Source organism: Pipistrellus kuhlii, unplaced genomic scaffold (assembly GCF_014108245.1).
Source record: "Pipistrellus kuhlii isolate mPipKuh1 unplaced genomic scaffold, mPipKuh1.p scaffold_m20_p_22, whole genome shotgun sequence".
Taxonomy (NCBI): Eukaryota; Metazoa; Chordata; class Mammalia; order Chiroptera; family Vespertilionidae; genus Pipistrellus; species Pipistrellus kuhlii.
This window is the reverse complement of record NW_023425521.1, coordinates 2370457-2389119: the sequence shown is the minus strand read 5'-3', so window position 1 is coordinate 2389119 and position 18663 is coordinate 2370457. Positions and strand designations below refer to the sequence as shown.

The window sequence follows — 18663 nt, the reverse complement described above, 5'->3', positions numbered from 1 at the left end:
AAAAAAAGTTGCCATGTATTTATTATATATTTCTATTAACAAGTATGTACAGCTGGCTCAAAAAAAAAATCATTATCCGTACATTATCCCATATTCTGCAAAGTTTCTCAGATCTATCAGGATGGGCTTCTCTTGTGACTCAACTTAATCTGAGGAAAGAAAAGAAATCACACACCTGATTTATAACTGCTGGTCAACAACAAACATGTAAAAAACAAACAACATGTACTGACAATGTAATTTTCAGGACAAGATGGTTGGAGTGCTTCCCCCGACCCCACGCTAATGTTTTGCTCAATATTATTTTACCTTCAAAAATTCTTTTCCTCTATTTAAATCTGTATGCACTCCCAGTCTCTCCCCAACATGTACGAATCTCAAATCAGTCAATTGTAATGAACAGGCCCACTGCAAAGCTCAGCCTCGTGTCTACCATGTCTCATTTCAAAGGTCAAACCCTGGGAGAAGCAGCATGTCCTACTGTTTTAAATTTAGGGCAGCAAAACTAATGACCAGACATGAACTAGGTCTATGACAACACACTATTAACAAGCTACAGGGCAAGCACTTATAATCTCTCAAGAAACATATAGCATAAGATAAGAGGATTTGAAGCTCAGGGAAGCTTTAATTCTATCTGAAGATACTTCTCTCTCACTGCTCAGTCTATTCTCCTTTGTGGATTAAATGTTTAGTAATTACATTAGAGAGCTGACCTCCAAAGAAAAAAGCCAGACTGTTGTTGAAATTCCCAAGGATGAGCTCAGTGAACCAAGATCATGGTTCAATTACCAGTCAAATCACATACCTGGGATTTGGGCTCAATCCCGTGTGGGGCATGCAGAAGGCAGCTGATCAATGATGCTCATCATGTATGAGAACCTTCCTCTCCCTCTCCCTCTTTCTGAAATTTATTGATTTAAAGAAAAAGAAATTCCAAGGAAGATTCACATCCAACCAGGCTCTTCCTGATCTACCTTCCATCCAACTCCCCTAAAAGAATATACACCGAGTGGCCAGATTATTATGATCTCTGAACGCATATCAATCTGGCCACTCAGTGTATATCCTTTTTAAAAAATGTATATATATATTTTATTGTTTTTGTTTTACATAGAGGAAGAGAGAGATAGAGTTAGAAACATCGATGAGAGAGAAACATTGATCAGCTACCTCCTGCACGCCCTCTTCTGGTGATGTGCCCACAACCAAGGTACATGCCCTTGACCGGAATCGATCCTGGGATCCTTCAGTCCACAGGCTGACACTCCATCCACTGAGCCAAACCGGTTTCAGCTCAGTGTATAAACTATATAATAAAAGGCTAATATGCAAATTGTCCCCGACCAGGAATTCAACCAGCAGGCAGGCTGGCCAACCATTCATGCAAGAATTCATGCACAGGGTCTCTAATACACACACACACACACACACACACACACACACACACAGTGGCCATATTATTATGTGTTCAGAGAACATAATAATCTGGCCACTCAGTGTACAGTAACACAGGGGCAAAGAAACAAAGACAGCTAATGTGGTCCCTCTGCCACTGATATCAATGGGTGTATCCTTAAAACCTGAAGAAGCAATTTAAAGGATTTTCTTACTTCAAATGATCTCTTTAGAAGTCTGAGTAATGGTGCAACCTGAAAAAGTGAAAGACAGATCATCTAAACAACTTTGTGATAACCCGGAGTGTTGTCAATCAGAGCACAGAGGGCACTTAGGAATGTTTTAAGGGGTTGGGAGGGTGGAGTATATTCACAATCATTCTCTCACCAGGCAACTAGGCTGAGACTTCTCAATCTGGCATTCTGAAGGAGACTAATGCTAATACCTCAGATTTTAGATGAAAGTCTTAAACTTGTCCCAAAGCATCAAATTGGGGTCTAAGAAATACCTGACCAGCCATACCCCACAGAAATGTTGTCAGTCCGACCTATCGATACTTGTTAGAAACTCTCACTAGAGCAATGCTCTGGTGAAAACGCTAATGGCCTTTGGGGCGTACTTAAACAAAAGAAAATGTCAAATATAATAAACCAAAGGAAGAGGATTTCTAAGTGCAACAAGACTCTATATTCTTTTATACAATCCAAACTGAAATCACCACCAAAAATGATCTGAAACGAGGATGGAAATATCAATTTTCCAGGTATAACCCATTTTCCTTTCCAAGTAAGTTGAACTTGAAACCATATTATTGTTTGCTATATTCTCTTTTCACAGCTATGTCCTCAACATCAATTTACATGCCTCCTTTTCTTCACTCCAGATTTCATTTTATTTTGAAAACAGACCTTCCACATATAGACATACACACTGGCTTCTGTGCAGCACCCACTCCCAACGCGAGGGAGCAAGGCGGCGGGCTGCAACTGAAATCGCAGGTCCCCAGCTCTTAGGTTCTCCCTGAAGAGCCACCTGTCACTGAACCCTCCTGGCAACAATGCAATGAGATTGCACTTGTTCCTACTCCACAGCCAAGTATACTGAGTGCAAAGACCCTGGACAGAACATAACTCTTGGATATCTTTGTGGTCCTTATTTATAGCTTATAGCTGCAGGGAAAGAATTTTTTTTTTAATGTAAATCTAATGAGTAAATAGCTAATTGCCAAATCAACACAAGGCACAAGAAAATGGCAATATTATTAAAGTGGCTACTTTTCCTCAATTTGACATTCTCAAAATACAGCTTGCTGAAAAAAATAAAATTAAAACATCCCCAGGTGGACCTTTCTGCTAGTGCCATTGTATGGTTTTATGGTAGAAAAATGCATATTTTGTTAGATAATAGAGATGAGATGTCAAACTCTACAATTAACTAAACACTTATTGTAATTGATTACAGAATTAACAAATTATATGTAATTTGTTAACAATAGCATCTCTTCACACTTTCAAAGATTATAGATATTTTTTACTTTTACACATAAATAATACCTACCTATAGAGTAGGGCCCTGCCCTTTTCATTCCCCAAAGCAAAATATCCACTTCTTGGAGAAAAATCCATGGTATGAGCAAGAGAAATATTCTTCTGCTTAAAGACTGGGAAGTTTGAAAACACTGTACAGGAAGGAAGGTGAACCTGCAGGAAATAAAAAAAAGCTTTAAATTTCAACACCAGGGAACTCAACTTTCTTAAATTTTAATCTTCACTATCTTTTAGCTGGAACAAAAAGCTCATTTTCACTGTAGTACACATTAATGTAGCCAAACATTCCAAAATTAAAATTTAATTTTCAAATTGGAGAGGGAAGGAAAAAACACATTTTCTGGATGTTTTTAAAGCTGCATCTAGCATGGTGCCTGAGAGAATCAAATGCTTGCCAAATAGGTGAATAAGTCAATGGAAATACCCACTAATGCTCTCACTTAATGACCATAGTGAAGAACACTAAAATCTGTCACAGGGAATGGAAGCTTTAACATTATGAAGCGTTTGATTTTACATGACTGAAGCTAGGCAAAGTCACACCACATATTCCAATAGCGTGTGATTTATTTTCTCGCTTTTACTTTTCAACTATGCAACACATCCTTTGTCTTTTGCCATCTCTTCTCAAGGAGGACTGGATCATGAAGACCTGGTTTCTCAAGTGATTTAGAGCCAAAAGCTCATGTCAAGGCCAGGCCTAATCATACAGGCACACAGCCTCTTTCTCCACGAGTCTACTAGGAAAAAGAGGCCCAAATCCAGATAGGCAGGACAAGTCCTCACCCTTTATGGGTTGGTTTTATGGTAGAAAATGCCTATTTTGTTACACTCTACGTAAAACTCAAGCACGGAATCAATTACTGTGAGCAGAATAGGATTTTAAGAGCTCTCGCTTTCAAATGTTCTCTAGCTCTTCCAAGAAATACAGCCCCTCACATTCAAACACATAGTTATCATTCGGCGGGTTATCTTGGTAGTCTGCCATCCTCCATATTTTCAGATGAGACTTTAAATCAGTGATTCCACTAGGAGAGGACTACTCAAGCCTGCACTTGGTTTCCTCCAGACTTTGTCCCAAGTCGATTTTGCTCTGTATCCTTTCCCTGTTAACAACTCTTAGCATAAGTATGACTATTTACTGATCCTGTGGTTCCTCCTACAAAATCACCAAATCTGGGAGGGGTCCCAGGGACTCCTAGTACAAAGGTATATTCACAAGTACTACCGAGCTATTTAAACTGCAATCTTTTTTAAAAAATATAAATTTCTATTGATTTCAGAGAGAGAAAGATAGAGGGAGGAAAAGAGAGAGAAATATCAATGATGAGAGATGATTTTTTAAGTATTTTTATTGATTTTAGAGAGGAAGGAAGGGGAAGAGAGGGAAACATCAATGAGAGAGAACCACTGATTGGCCACCTCCTGCACACCCCACACAGGGTCGAGCCCCTAACCCTGGCCTGTGTCCTGACCAAGAATCAAACCTCCTGGTTCCTAGATCAGAGCTCAACCACTGAGCCGCGCCAGCCGGGCTAACCTGCAATCTTTTTGCACAATTTATTCTCAAAATCTAAAACTTGCCTCCACTCCACTAAGACAACATACCTCAGAAGGTAGATGAGGAAAGAAAACTGAAGAGGAAAGAAGTGTTTGCCTTAAACATACTCCTTAATAATATGCTGCGATAAAGAAACCCGTGGAAATGAAGAATAGCCACTTATGAAATGTTTTGTTTTTAAATATATATATTTTATTGATTTTTTACAGAGAGGAAGAGAGAGGGATAGAGAGTTAGAAACATCGATGAGAGAGAGACATTGATCAGCTGCATCCTGCACATCCCTCACTGGGGATGTGCCTGCAACCAAGGTACATGCCCTTGAACGGAATCAAATCTGGGACCTTTCAGTCTGCAGGCCAATGCTCTATCTACTAGGCCAAACCGGTTTTGGCGACTTCCGAAATGTTATAAAACAGCACAGCTTTCCCAAAAGAACTGACATAATACAAATACGGTGGCTATTGTGCATCCTTCCTACAACCACACCAAAAAGCTACAATAGTAGTAATTTCTACATCAAAAGAAGCTCCTCTTTTTAAAATAATCCAACTCTCCTTTCCTGTTATTTTTCCATGTCTTTAACTTATATTTTCAAGTTATCAATGATAAAAGGAAAAGGTAAAGAAAAATTACCAATCTGACAGCTTCTTTCATTTTTTCTGAAGCCATTGCCAAGATTTCTGTGGTAGGATTGAAGGTCAAAGAAGAAACACCGGTAACCAAGTTCATTATAGCTTTTATCGGCTTTGGGTTTGTTTCTTGGAGACAAGAATCTTGACTGTATATGTTTACCACTCCACAGTTAGAGCTGCAAAGGAAAAAGGGAATTTTTAACGACAAGCAAAGGGAAAAGCAAAGCCAAAGGGGCCACGATGGTCCCGGCCTATCTGAACATCTAGCCCCACCAGCCTGTGCTTCTGGACAGCAAGACCCTCCGGACCTCCTACCCAGGGCGGATCTGACAAATCTCTTTAGGGATCAACTGTGTTTAGGCTAAGAAAGTCATAAAACTCCACTACTCCAAGTTCTAAAATTACAGGTGCTGGTCAGTGGTTTGGTAGGTAGGAATTACAGGTAAGTATTTAATGCCGCCTCCTCCCAACCTGGGTCCTTGGAATTAAGCAGGGAATGAAGCCATCTTTTCCCCAGTGTAATAACCATTGTTCTCCAGTGACCACACAATAACGTCCTAGATAATACTTTCACATTTCCTACTGTGCTAACAAACAGTGTTTCCGAAGAACATGTGTTTTTGGTTTACACCACCAAGCCAGATCAAGGCAAAAACGCTTTAAGTGCCTTTAAGGGTAAAACAAGTAACTAAAATAGTAATAGGAAAATCTGATATGATCAAATAGTAGATGTTTTGAATATAAGAAAAATACAATGAAATAAGGCAGTCCAGTATTTTCTTGGCTAAAGAACAGATAAACCACAAATAATATTATGAGGCACTTCACTAAGACAATAAAATGTAACCAACCTGGGTTTACTGATTTCTATTACTGAGTAGATTATAAGCAGTACTTAAGCACCATCTAGTATATTTAATTATTTAATTTTGTCTCATTACCACAATGTGATTCTCTCTTTACTCACCCACAAGCCACATACTGTCCATTCCTCGATGTTGCAATGCTCAATCCATATAAACTGCCTTCATCAACAAATCTGTTCAGGCACTTCCTAGAGTTCACATCCCAAACATAAACTTCCCCATCCGCTGAATGAAAGAGCCACAGAAGGTTTGGTTAATTTTGTTTTAAACTTGAAAGGCAAGTGAACTGACCAATCTTAGTCCCTTTTGATCAATACAAGGGACTTCAAATGAATACCTACTATAAATAACCTAGATCTACAAAACTGGCCTAAAAATATTTCTTGCATACACTCCCATGTATAAAAAATTGCATTCTCAATTAGTCATTAATAAATAGTATCTTGGACGAGACCAGTTTGGCTCAGTGGATAGAGTGTTGGGCTGTGGAGTGAAAGGTCCCGGGTTCGATTCCAGTAGGGGGTGTGTACCTTGGTTGTGGGCACATCTCCAGTAGGGGGTGTGCAAGAGGAAGCTGATCAATGTTTCTAACTCTCTATCCCTCTCTCTTCCTCTCTGTAAAAAATTAATAAAATATATATAAAATAAATAAATAAATAAATAAATAAATAAATAAGCATTTACTTCCCTTCTTTTCCTCCATGTTAGCGGTGTATGTTAAATGGTTAGCCCTTCACTATTATTAGTTAGTAAATGAGAAGGCCAATGGCAACAAAAAATACATGCTAAAAACAAAACTGATTTGCTTAATAAAACAAGAAAGTCTAAAATCAAACACAGTTTTTGGTTAAACTTGAAATGTAAACACCTTCAAAGCCTCAAAGAAGCTGCTGATCATGTCATTAACTTACCCGACGAGGCGTACACTTTCTTACTATCTGAAGAGAACGTGGATGCTGCAATCCTTCCATTTACTTTCATGCTACTAATCAATTCTTTAGTCTAAAAGAGTAATAAATATGCTTATCAATCATTTTAGGAGGTGCACAGAAGAATCACACTGTGCAGCACAGGAACAACCCAGTTCTCCATTTTGTAGCACCTACTCAACATTCTTTTCCCCTGAACTCCCAAGTTCTTCCTCAACTGTCCACAGCGTTCCTCTATTTGAGATGCAGACTTACGGACACCATGAGTTATGGTTCAAGACCATCCCTACACTAATGTCCTATCCCAGAAGAAGCAACAACTAGTAATGCTTCACCTTCATTGACAGCAGGTGAAAATATCCAGCAACGCCATTTATGAGCAAGAAGGACCCATCTGAGGAGACTTCGAAGTTCCTTACTATCTTCTCTTTCAAACCTTAGAAAGAAAGGGGAGTCAATCAAATAAGGATTAATATGGTTTTCCATAAGGCTATCTTTCATTGACAATTGAGAGTTTCTGATCTTTTAAAATATCCAAGTACCTCAAATTAAACAAAACCTAGCCTTGGACACTGAGTAAGTCTGACCCTCCTTCCCTCTCTCCCTGGATAAGTCACTAGTTTAGCTCAAATAAATGAGTATAAAAATTCTCTTAAAATTATGAGGAGGAAACTAAGTGGCTGTAAATACTGTTAAATGAACTCAGCTATGGGCTGGGAGGTGGGGGGGAGATGAGCAGCTATGTGTTCAACAGAAACTTTACCTCTCACTTGATGTACTGGAATTAACTTTCCAGCCAGCATGTCATAGACATAAAGTACCCTGCTGTGGGTACTGGTGGCTAAAACCTCTTCTCCATTAGCACTAAAACGAGCCTTAAAGATCGGAAACTTTTCCAAATAGATGCTCTGAATTTTAGGATTTGTTTTCCCATCAACCTATAAGGAAGTATAAAATATTACTTTCAGTTATTTCCATAGACCCTGTATCCTGGTAGCAAACTCCAAGTCTCCATTTAAAAATGCAGTGACATACCTGAAATAGTGAAATAGAGTTATCTAGTGCAGCAACCATCACCACCTGAGCACAAGGATGGAACTGCACGGACGAGATCCGAGCAGTCGTAGGACGTTCAGCATTGGCATGTAGGCAGTTCTTCATCTGTGGAAAAATAAAGTGGGAATTTTATCAACTCAAATGGGTTGACATTTTCTTTAGAGCATGAAGGAATAATGTTATAAAATGGTTTATTTGCAGAACAAAGCCCACTGGAATGGTACCAAAAGTCCACAGCTCGGCTACCAACTAGCCAGTCATTTTACCACACAATCCATTTTTACTATCTACCAAATGAGGATTTTATCATTAAGCTCAGGGAGCATCAGAATGCAGTCGTTTCTCCAAATGCACTCTATTGGTTTTTGTTTTTGTTTTTGTTTTTTTAAGACATGTTTTTATTGAATTTTGAGAGAGGAAGGGGGAGAAACATCAATGTGAGAGAGAGTGGTTTCTTCCCCATACTTGGCCCAAGGGGGCATTGAACCTGCAACCTAGGGATGTGCCCTGACCAGGAATCAAACCCGCAACCTTTTGGGATACACCGTATTTGGGTTAGAAAACTGACTTCCAGGGTAATTTTACTGAAAACTATCTGGCATCTTTGCATTGATGGCACAAAACAAGAGGTTCTATGATTAGCATGAAGTACTTATGTTCTGCAAGTGTGTGATTATTAGTTTAAAGTAATGACAATTTCACGCATCATTAGAAGTATTTCCAGTTATTTCTTTGTTTTATAGGGTTTTCCTTCCATATTAAAATTTTAATTACATAAAAAAACAAGGTATTATGTGTATGCTTTGTAACCACTGAAGTTAAATTTTTCAATGAAGGTGTATTCACCCTCTGAGGAGCTCAAGGAATTGTCTTAAGGTTGGGGAGACAGAATCACTCTTTTTCCTAATAATTTACTGTAATAAGAGTCCCCTCCCCCATCCAAATCACATCCCACCGTTTTATAGTGGGGGAAAATATCCATGTCAAAGAGAGATCTGTCCATGTGGCAGATATTTAACTGAAGCACGGTGCTGGGTAGGTACTCGGTTACTGCAATGAACAAGCTAAAGACAGTGACGAGTTAGAAAGCAGTGAGTATAGACCAGTTTAGACACAGTGGCCAGGAGAGACCTTTCTGAAGTGTCCTTTGAGCAGGAAGGTAGTAATGGTTGGCTATTAGCAGCGCCTGAGAACAGGCAGGCAGAAAGAAGAGCAAGAGCACATGTTCTAGGCAAGAAAGGACTCAGCTCATTCAAGAAACAGGAATAAGGCCTGTATGACTATAAACTAGGAAATATGGGAGAAAGGTCTGTGATGAAGTTTGGATGTAGGCAGAAGCCAGACCATCAAGGGCAGCGTAGACCATGAAAAGAAATATAGAAGTTTTCAAAGCGCAATGAAAGTGACAAAATCCTTTATTTTAAAAATATCTCTCTGGCAACTACATGAAGAGTAGTTGGGAGGAAGTAAAGTGGACGTGGGGAAACTAGTTACAAAGCTACTGCAGTAAACGGGTGACAGAAGACAGCAGAATGAACTAGGCTGATGCCACGAGGAATAATGAGAAATGCAAGAGGAGAAATCAAGTAAGATTCCTAAAAGGTTCCTAGGGACATCATTTAGTTTTCTTGGTCATTCTTGTAATAGATGAAAAACTAGCATAAGTATTTACCAAAGCAAAATGACAGCAAACACATTTAGTCCCACAGATAAAAGGAATCCATACCGTTTTAACTGGGAAGCATATGAATTTCAGAGGTAATTAGCTTGGGCAACTTCACTGACTCTCACCTTTAAGATTCCTTTAGGAAGAGAAGTCGATGTGGATATGAAATTCCCAGTCCTTTGCAACAAATCATCTTCATCCTCTTCACTTTCATCTAAGTCAAACAAACCCACAAGGCTGATCTTTAGGTAACTGAGACGAGCATTCTCTACTCCAGATGTCTCTAGCTGAAACCTCAACTCCCTGCTCAACCTCCCAGCCTTAACTACTTACTTTAAGCTGCAAATGGTAAAACAGCAAAATAAATTTGAAATAGAGGAAAAGAATGACACAGAACTCAATATATATAATCAAAATCAAGGCTGACGCTAGAATGAAAGACACACATTCACAGTGACTAGAACAAGATGAAATTAAGTTGAAATAAAGTCAGCATTTAATGTGAAAAGAATTCATCTTGAGTTCTTTAGCAATACGGTGGACAGCTAGCTTAACTCGGGTGAAAAAGATAGAATTGCAAGACCGATGTCAGCAAACTGTGTATGAGAACTTCAGAGAGCTAAGAGCACTCTGCTGTGGCTCAGTGGGTGAGCAATTCCCAGTCAGGGCACATGCTCAGGTTTCAGGCTGTCCCCAGAGGGGTTGGGAGATGAGTGGGAGGCGGCTGATGGATGATCCTCTCTCATTATTGATTCTTCTCTCTCTCTCCCTCTCCCTTCATCGCTGAAATCAATAAAAATATGTATTAAAAGAAATAGGGGGAAGAAAGAGTACATTATGTGATATATTTAAGCAGAGGTTAAATTACCATCTAACAGATGCTGTAGAAAAGGTTCTTGCAGAGGATAAAGATTCCCTCAGCCTCTACAAGTATCTGGCTGGAAACCAGAAGACACACTTCTATTTAATTACAAGTTGAGTTTTCCAACAGCATTACATAAAACAAGTAGCTCCTCTGTATGGCGGCTCCCTGTGCTTCAGCACTGTGAGGACTGAGGGGTGTGGGGAAGGTGTACTTTATTACCAAGAGGACTGGCAGGTGGAGGAAGGGAGAGGAAGTGGTGGTGGTAATCAAACAGAAACTCATCAGATAGCAAGGATGCTAAGGAAGGACTCCTGCATTATGTGGGAGGACTTATCTGGGACTTCCTAAAGGATTTCAAAGGTCAATTCCAAGTATAAAATTTATAACTCCAAGCACAGAGTCAGATCTTGGCTTAACCATTCATAGTTATATCTAAACTCAAGGATCTAAAAAGCAGAAAACAGTTATGGTACAAACCAAACTTAAAACCTAGAACTGAAAGTAAGTTTTTATAAAGTGACTATCTGGGATTGACCTGACATGTGCTCCTTAGGCAGATATTCCATTTCCTACTGCTCAGCTAAATTAGTTGCCAACGTCTTCAGAAGGGACTAAGAATCAAGAAGTAACAGTATACTCATTTTTCCTTAATCCTATGCCTTAATGCAATACAGTTCTGTTGAGGAAAAAAATTATAAAATCCATCCATTGTCTTCACAGTGGAGAATATGCTGTTAAATAAGCCTTATGTTATTGCAAAAGGGCTTCCCTCAGAGAAATGGTAGACTTCAAAACCAGATATTTACGTAAAAAAAAAAAAAAAAAAAAGAGGCATATTTGAAACACCAGGTTTTATTGTTTGTTGTTTTTTAAAATATGGATTGCTTCAGGGATTTCTGTGTCATCCTTGCACAGGGGCCATGCAATCTTCTCTGTATTGTCCCAATTTTAGTATATGTGCTGCCGAAGCAAGCACAAAACACCAGGTTTTAATGAGCCTCATGAGAAAGCTCAAACAATAACAGATCAGGACTAGAACTTCTTTATTAACAAAGGTATCATCAACACTTACCATCTGAAGATGTTTTCCGTTTATTAGTCTCTACCCAGGCAGGTACTCCCCCCATGGCATGCTGAAATCTAAGCAAAAACAGGATAGATTTGTATGGTAACCACTGTATGTTCATAGAGCATGATACATTTAAAAATATAGGTAAGACCATCCTTGAGAACATGTTTATATTCTCTTCCAAATAAGTTATCTTTAAGAACAAAAGGGCTATACACACAAAATAGTCCCAATGAATTTACCCTAGAAACTTTCATGAACCTCTATCTAAACTAGTCCTGGATGCAGGACATCTGGATACATACTTGTTGTTAATTATTTACATCTAGTTATACGGTTGTTTTATTTGCTCATTTTACCACATCCAAGATATTGGGACTCATCCCAGATGGTGAGTCCTACAATCACCAGGATTTTCCCTTGAAGGAATTTTTTAAAAACCCTGGCACAGAGAAAAAGATCAGACCTGGAAGAGGCTGAGACAACGAGCATTGGAGGGGAAGTAGACTGTGGATGAAAAAGCTACAGAAACCTGCCCCGTAGTTGGCAGACACTTTTGCCGAATACTAAGCTGCACACTCATAGGATGAAAACTCCATGAGGTGAGGCCAACAGCTTCTGAGGGGCTGTAAGGTGCACAATACCAAAGCTCAGACACTGGAGTTCCAACCAATTAGAGAAGGCCCTTACTGAACACTGGGCATTCAGTGAGAGATGCCAGAAAGGGCATACCTTAGTAATGGAGCTAAACCAGCCTCGAGTATAATATACTACTCTAGAACAAAGCTAAAAAGAAAACTTTTAAAGGACCAAACTGACCTCTGAGCCAATTAACTGCCCACCAACAGAAAGTTTAATAGTCATTAAAAGCAAAACAAAAACAAAAACAAAAACAAACCACAACAGCCCGGCAGGTGTGGCTCAGTGGTTGAGTGTCAACCTGAGATCACCGGGTCCATTCCTGGTCAGGGTTGCAGGCTCAATCCCCAGCAGGGGGGTGTGCAAGAGGCACCCAATAAATATTGGTGTTTCTCATCAATGTTTCTTATCTATATCTCTCCCTCTCCCTCTCTCTCTAAAATCAATACAATTTTTTAAAGCAAAAAACAAAATCCAGGTCGGGACCGGTTTGGCTCAATGGATAGAGCGTCGGCTTGGGGACTGAAGGGTCCCGGGTTCGATTCCGGTCAAGGGCATGTACCTTGGTTGTGGGCACGTCCCCAGTAGGGGGTGTGCAAGAGGCAGCTGATCGATGACTCTCTCTCATCGATGTTTCTGACTATCTCTCTCCCTTCCTCTCTGTATAAAATCAATAAAATATATTTAAAAAAAAAAATCCAGACATTGAAGTTAACACACACTTCTCAGAATCCAAAATTATTAGACATGCAAAGAAGCAAAAAAAAAATAAAAAAAAATGTGACCCATAACCAGAAGAAAAGTCAGTCAATAGAAACAGACACAAGACAGACAGACATAACAGAATTAGCAAACTAGGAATTTAAAGTAGCTAATACAAAAATACTGAAGTATTTAGAGGAAGTTTAACATAACAAAAGGGAAATAGAAACTAAACAAAATACAACAAGGTCTTGAGCTGAAAAGATCTTCTAAAGCTGAAAAAATACAAAACTATAAAAATACATCATAATAAAGCTGAAAAAATGTAACACCTGAAATAATAGATTCACTAAGTGGGCTTAACAAATTCAAGAGTACATACTGTATATGTTACTGATGACACTCTGGAAAAAAACAAATCTATAAGATCAGAAACTACCGGTGGTTGTCAGGGACTAGAGGGGTTAGAAGTTGAGGGGAGAGGGTATTAGAAGAGAACTTTTGGGGGTGATGGCAATGGTCTATATTTTTATTCCTTATCTTAATTATTGTGGTGCTTACATGACTATGTAGTCAACAAAATTCATAAAGATACTTTGGAAGAGTGAATTTTGCTGTAAATTATACTTCAATAAACTTACTTTTTTTAAAAGTAATAATGCAATAAACCTCTAGAAATGCTTTTAAATGTCAGTACAAACAAAAATATTTTCTTTCAACAAATAAAATTAAAAAACAAAAATATTTTTAATATTTTTCAATATTTTCAAATTTTGCCCTGGCCGGGTTCAGTTGGTTGGACTGTCAGTCTATACACACACACACACACACACACACACACACACACAAAATATTCAAGTTTGAACAGAAAGAATCAATATGAAATCATTATGTTAAAATATACACACATTTCCTAACTCTGTTCAACTAAGAGAGCTTGGAAAGTGTGAAAAAGAGATGGCTTACCATATACAAACGAATAAGCAAGTAAGCAATGTTATTGATTATGATATGTGAATGATGGGATTACAAGTTTTTTCCAAAATCTTTTTGTACTTGTATTTCATCTTCCCTCAAAATACTAAAACTTAATCATGTCTTCTAACAGCAATGCTCCTACTGTTTCAAAATGGAAATCATTACCCAAGAAGCTATTACAACCGAAGACTGAGGGAATCAAAATAAACTACTGGTTATAAAGACCTCCTCTTTAAGTCATATGAAAAAGGATACTTACTCTTCCTTAAGTCTCTTTTGAAGCTCATTTTTTGAAAGTTTGTTTTCACCAGCATTTTTCATCATATCTTTCCGAAAACGATTGTTCATCATGTCAACCCTATAAAAAACAAAATAGCATGGTTTAACTGACTTTTAAAGAATATAAAAAACAACTGTTGTCTTTAGTAGTTTGAGAAAACTACTAGTAATTTAATTGAAGAATATAGGTCAAGACTTGTAAAATATGGAACATCTGAGACACACATTCTCTATTTTCCCCAAAACAAACAAAAAGAAGTCTCCAATATTTTGATTATACAATTCACCCTTTGAATAGCTAATATTTTAAATACATAATAACTTTACACACAGCTTATGCCATTCACCTAAATAAAATCCAGGTAAAATAAAAAATCAAGTTAATTTTTTTAAAAACTTAAAATACTATGAAGGAAAAATATAGGCTCCCATTTCTCTCTCTAGTGGACTTTTTACTTTTAACAACAAAAATAAGAAAAAGATTCCTAGACTTAAGTACTATATAAAAATGTAAATATCCTATCAAACATTTTAAAAAGCATTAAAAGGCAAACAGAAAGCACAGAGAAAAACCTACAATAAATTTGACATATAAAGGTTTGAAATTCTCAAAATGTAAGGAGCTGATATAGCAAGATCATTAAGAAACAACCTCATCTACCATTTGTGACACATGGATGAACCTGGAGACATTATGCTAAGTGAATCAAAACAGAGCCTGGCGGTGCTGCTCTGTGGTTGAGTGTCGACCTATGAACCAGAACACATTTGAGTCCCAGACATGGCAAATGCCTGGCTTGTGGGTTCAATCCCCAGTAGGAGGCATGCATGAGGCAGCGGTTCAATGAGTCTCTCTTGATGTTTCTCTTTCTCTCTCTCCCTTTCCCTTCCTCTCTGAAAGCAATAAAAATATATTTAGAGGAAAAAAACAAGACAAAAAAATACTGATTGATCTCTTTATATATGGAATCTAAAAAGGCAGACCACATAGAAGGAGAAAATAAATGGTAGTTACCAGGGATGGGGAGATGAAGAAAATGGGGAGATGGTCAAAAATGCAATTATATATGAATGTCTAGAGAGCTAATGTAAGCATAATGACTATACTTAATATTTACTGTGTTGTATAGTGGAAATTTACTAAGAGAGTAGATTTCAGGGACTCTCATCACACACACAAAAAATGGAAACTATATGAAGAGAAGGATATGTTAATTAGTTTGACTAGCAATCATTTTACTACAAAATATTACGTTGTACCCTTAAATACATATAATTTCTACTAAATAAAGTCCCTCCAGTAAACAAGTAAAACAAAGATATAATAGAGGTATTTTAAGAAACACCAATGAAAAATGTTTTCTCAGCACTAAGTATTGATATATATTTTCCACGCATTAAACTGACAAAGCCTGAAAAAAGCATTGCTTTAAGAATGAAATGCAATGGGCACCTCTTAATGGGATGATAAATTGGTAGGACCTCATGCTCAGTCTAACAGAACTAGAGGCCTGGTGCATGAAATTTGTGCACTCGGGGGAGGAGGTGTGTGGGGAGTCCCTCAGCCCGGCCTGCACCCTCTTGTAGTCCAGGAGCCCTCGGGGGATGTCCAACTGCCGGCTTAGGCCTGTTCCACAGAGAGCAGGCCTAAGCCATTAATCGGTCATCCTTAGTGCTGATGCAGAGGTGGGAGATGCTCCCACCACCACCACTGTGCTCTCCAGCTGCTTTTTGAGCCCAGCTTCTGGCTGAGCAGCACTCCCACTGTAGAAACACACTGACCACCAGGGGGCAGCTCCTGCATTGAGCATCTGTTACCCCACCCCCTCCACTCCCCGGTGGTCAATGTGCATCACAGCAACTATCTCAGAAAATGGCTCAGACATCCCCCAAGGGGTCCCAGATTTCAAGAGAGCGCAAGCCAGGCCAAGGTACCCTACCTGTGCACCATAAGGCCCGGCAGGGAAGTGGGAGGTTGGCCAGCCAGGGATGGACTGCAAGAGGGCTCCAGGGCATGTCCGGCCCATCTCGCTCAGTCCCACTCCGCGGGACCCCAGCAGCAAGCTAACCTAGTGGTCAGTGCACATCATAGCGACTGGTTGACCAGTCAACTGTCTGTCCCCTGGTAGTCTATCCACTGAGCCAAACCAGCTAGGGCTACTTTCTAATATTTTTCAAATCTTCACATAATCACACATTCGTAAAAAGAACTTTTTTCAAACCTGCAGAATAACTTTTAAAGTATTCAGAGAGATTCCAGAAGAAAACATTTGGCAACTTACATTTCCTCATCTTCATCTTCTTCATCCACCCAAACTGGCTTCTTTTGAGATGGAAAATTATTCTTTGCTTCATTCTCCACTTCTGAGTCACCTGAGTCTTCCTGTACTTGAACCTAGAGAAGAAAAAATGCCCTCAAGCACTAAGTTTTTCAGTCCCACAGTGAAAGACACATTGACCTTGAAGTTACATGGCCAGTAGAATGTGTTGCTTTTACAGCCCTCAGATAAGATAGTTATCACAGCAAATGCTGGAGGAAAAAATAGAAAATGAGGAAATCATAGGATGGTATCACACACGGACTGGACAGGCGAGGTAAGATGAAACAGTCAAGGAGAGAACATCAGCAAGCTGGAAAGAAAAGACCAAGCAAGACAAGAACAAGATGAAGAAAGGAGCAGGAAAAAATCCCAGAACTACAGAAATTACGGGACCAGAGACAGACTAGCATCAAATAACATGACCGATAACATTTCAAATTCTTAGACATATCTCTTCTCCATTTTTCTGTCATTCCTGACCCCCTACCTTTTTAAGAAATGTCATACTGTACTATTAAGTCTGAATCTAGACCACACTACCCCCTGAAGTGAGCTTGAGCTTTCCCCAAGCCACAGTGTAGAAATAAATTATTTCTACTGGGTATCACCCACCTACGACCCTTCAAACCCCATAAATCCAATAAATCCCACCTCACAGTTTCTTTTCCTGACTAGGACACAGTCACACGGCTCATTTTCCCAACAGTAGTTCTCTATCTCCCGGATTTCTGCAGCTTCTCCCATAGGCAACCAAAGGACTTTCTGGCAATCAGCTGTTACTTGCTGGGCCCACGTTTATTTGGCAAACTGCAATCACCAGTGAGGTCCTGCTAGGCCACCCTTCTCTACGCACACTTATCTCCCTTCTCTCGAATGGCTTTTTCCCCCCTTCTCTTCAGCACTTGTCATTGAGAACTTTACAGTATTTCTCTCCTTTATCTTATGCCTCTCCACAGGACGGAAGCTCCAGGAGGGCAGGGGTTTTTGTCAGTTTTTTTCCCATCGCCGTTTCTCCGCCGGTGCCCAGAACAATGCCTGGGACTCCTTGTCTTCGAATAAAAAGCCAAATATATAATAAAAGAGTTGATTTTCTTTTAAAGTGTGCAAAAAACAGGGTTTTCATTGCCAGGAAAAAATATCCAGCACCTAATAGCACAATACGTAATCATTCTCAAAGTTGCAAAGAAAATAATTTGGAGAAATGTCAGAACGCAGATTCCCAGGCCCGTGCCCACGAATTCTAATTCCAGAAACCAAGTGGAACTCCGGAATCACCGGCGATCGGAGGACCCGAGGGAGGTACACTATGAGGATAGGCGGGGCGGAACCAGGAAAGATGCTCCGGACCACACAGCCCGCTAAACAAATAGACAGTGAGCGCCTGCAGGCACCGGGCGCAGCAGAGACCTTCCGCCAGGCCCCTCGGCGCCCGCGTCCGCCCGCTCCCTCCCACCTGGGTCTCCCGGCGCCGCAGGTCGCCCAGGCTCCGCCCCCGGAGGTTCGCCGCCCACCGCGCGCCCCGCCCGAGCGCGCCCAGCCCGAGCGCCGCGGCCTCTCTCACCCGCGGGCCTCGCAAACGCCGCAGCAGCGCGTCCTCGTTGTCCGCGACGTCGCCGAAAACCAGCTCCTCCAGGCAGCGCTCCACGGCCGGCTTGTCCTCCTCCAGCGTCTGGCGGTTCAGCTCCCGGAGCCGGCTCTCCTCCGCCGCCGCGATCGTGACCGCAGCGGGCGCTGCTCTCGGCCCGGCCGGCGGTTTCCGCTGGGATGAATAAGCGGCCTTTCGGGGCGGCCCGCCTGGCCCCGCTCCGGCTTTCTTGTCCGGCTTCATTGGGACCTTCCGGTTCGGCCTCGATCCGGTCCTCCGCTCCGGTTTCGCTCGGCTCCTCCGTTCGGGTGGCATCTTTGGGTCGGAGAAGAAACGCAGGCGCTCACGTGGAACCCCAGTGCGCGTGCGCCGAGGCGCGGAGCCGTCCGCGGCGGCCGAGGCCCCCGGGGGCCGGAAGGAGCATGCGCAGCCGGCTAGCACGTGACCACCACTCTCGCCCGACGTAACGCCCACTCCCCCGCACGCGCCCCTCCCGTGTGGGAGTTCCTCCGGGAGGAACAATCTTCCGGGTGGAGGAGGGGGGAGGAGGCGGCGTGACTGGAGTGG

At 40.6% G+C, this 18663-nt stretch overlaps 1 protein-coding gene and 1 non-coding gene across 3 annotated transcripts; both read right to left on the bottom strand.

Moving 5' to 3' along the window:
• On the bottom strand, positions 1–18411 carry UTP18 (UTP18 small subunit processome component). 2 transcript variants are annotated; one of them, XM_036450795.2, is made up of 14 exons: positions 18073–18411; positions 16473–16585; positions 14171–14269; positions 11596–11663; positions 9784–9872; positions 7972–8097; positions 7700–7874; positions 7272–7372; positions 6919–7009; positions 6109–6232; positions 5143–5317; positions 2956–3098; positions 1614–1652; positions 1–149 (listed from the first exon to the last, which is right to left on the bottom strand). In XM_036450795.2, the coding sequence occupies exons 1-13, from the start codon at positions 18409–18411 to the stop codon at positions 1628–1630; spliced, it is 1668 nt and encodes a 555-aa protein (XP_036306688.1). In that variant the 3' UTR covers positions 1–149; positions 1614–1627. The 2 variants fall into 2 exon arrangements, with proteins under 2 accessions (XP_036306688.1, XP_036306689.1); XM_036450796.2 differs by lacking the exon at positions 2956–3098.
• LOC118726683 lies at positions 11394–11499 on the bottom strand. The gene has a single exon (XR_004990364.1). It is a non-coding gene; the product is annotated as a U6 spliceosomal RNA (small nuclear RNA).
• Positions 18412–18663: the final 252 nt, after the last annotated feature.

Excerpts from the sequence above, each read along its gene's own strand:
- UTP18 (XM_036450795.2), bottom strand. The coding sequence starts at position 18,411 with ATGCCACCCGAACGGAGGAGCCGAGCGAAACCGGAGCGGAGGACCGGA. Across the intron at positions 16,586-18,072 it reads GGCGTTTGCGAGGCCCGCGG|GTTCAAGTACAGGAAGACTC; the intron begins GTGAGAGAGGCC and ends TTTCTTCTCTAG. Across the intron at positions 7,010-7,271 it reads TTCACCTGCTGTCAATGAAG|ACTAAAGAATTGATTAGTAG; the intron begins GTGAAGCATTAC and ends TTACTCTTTTAG.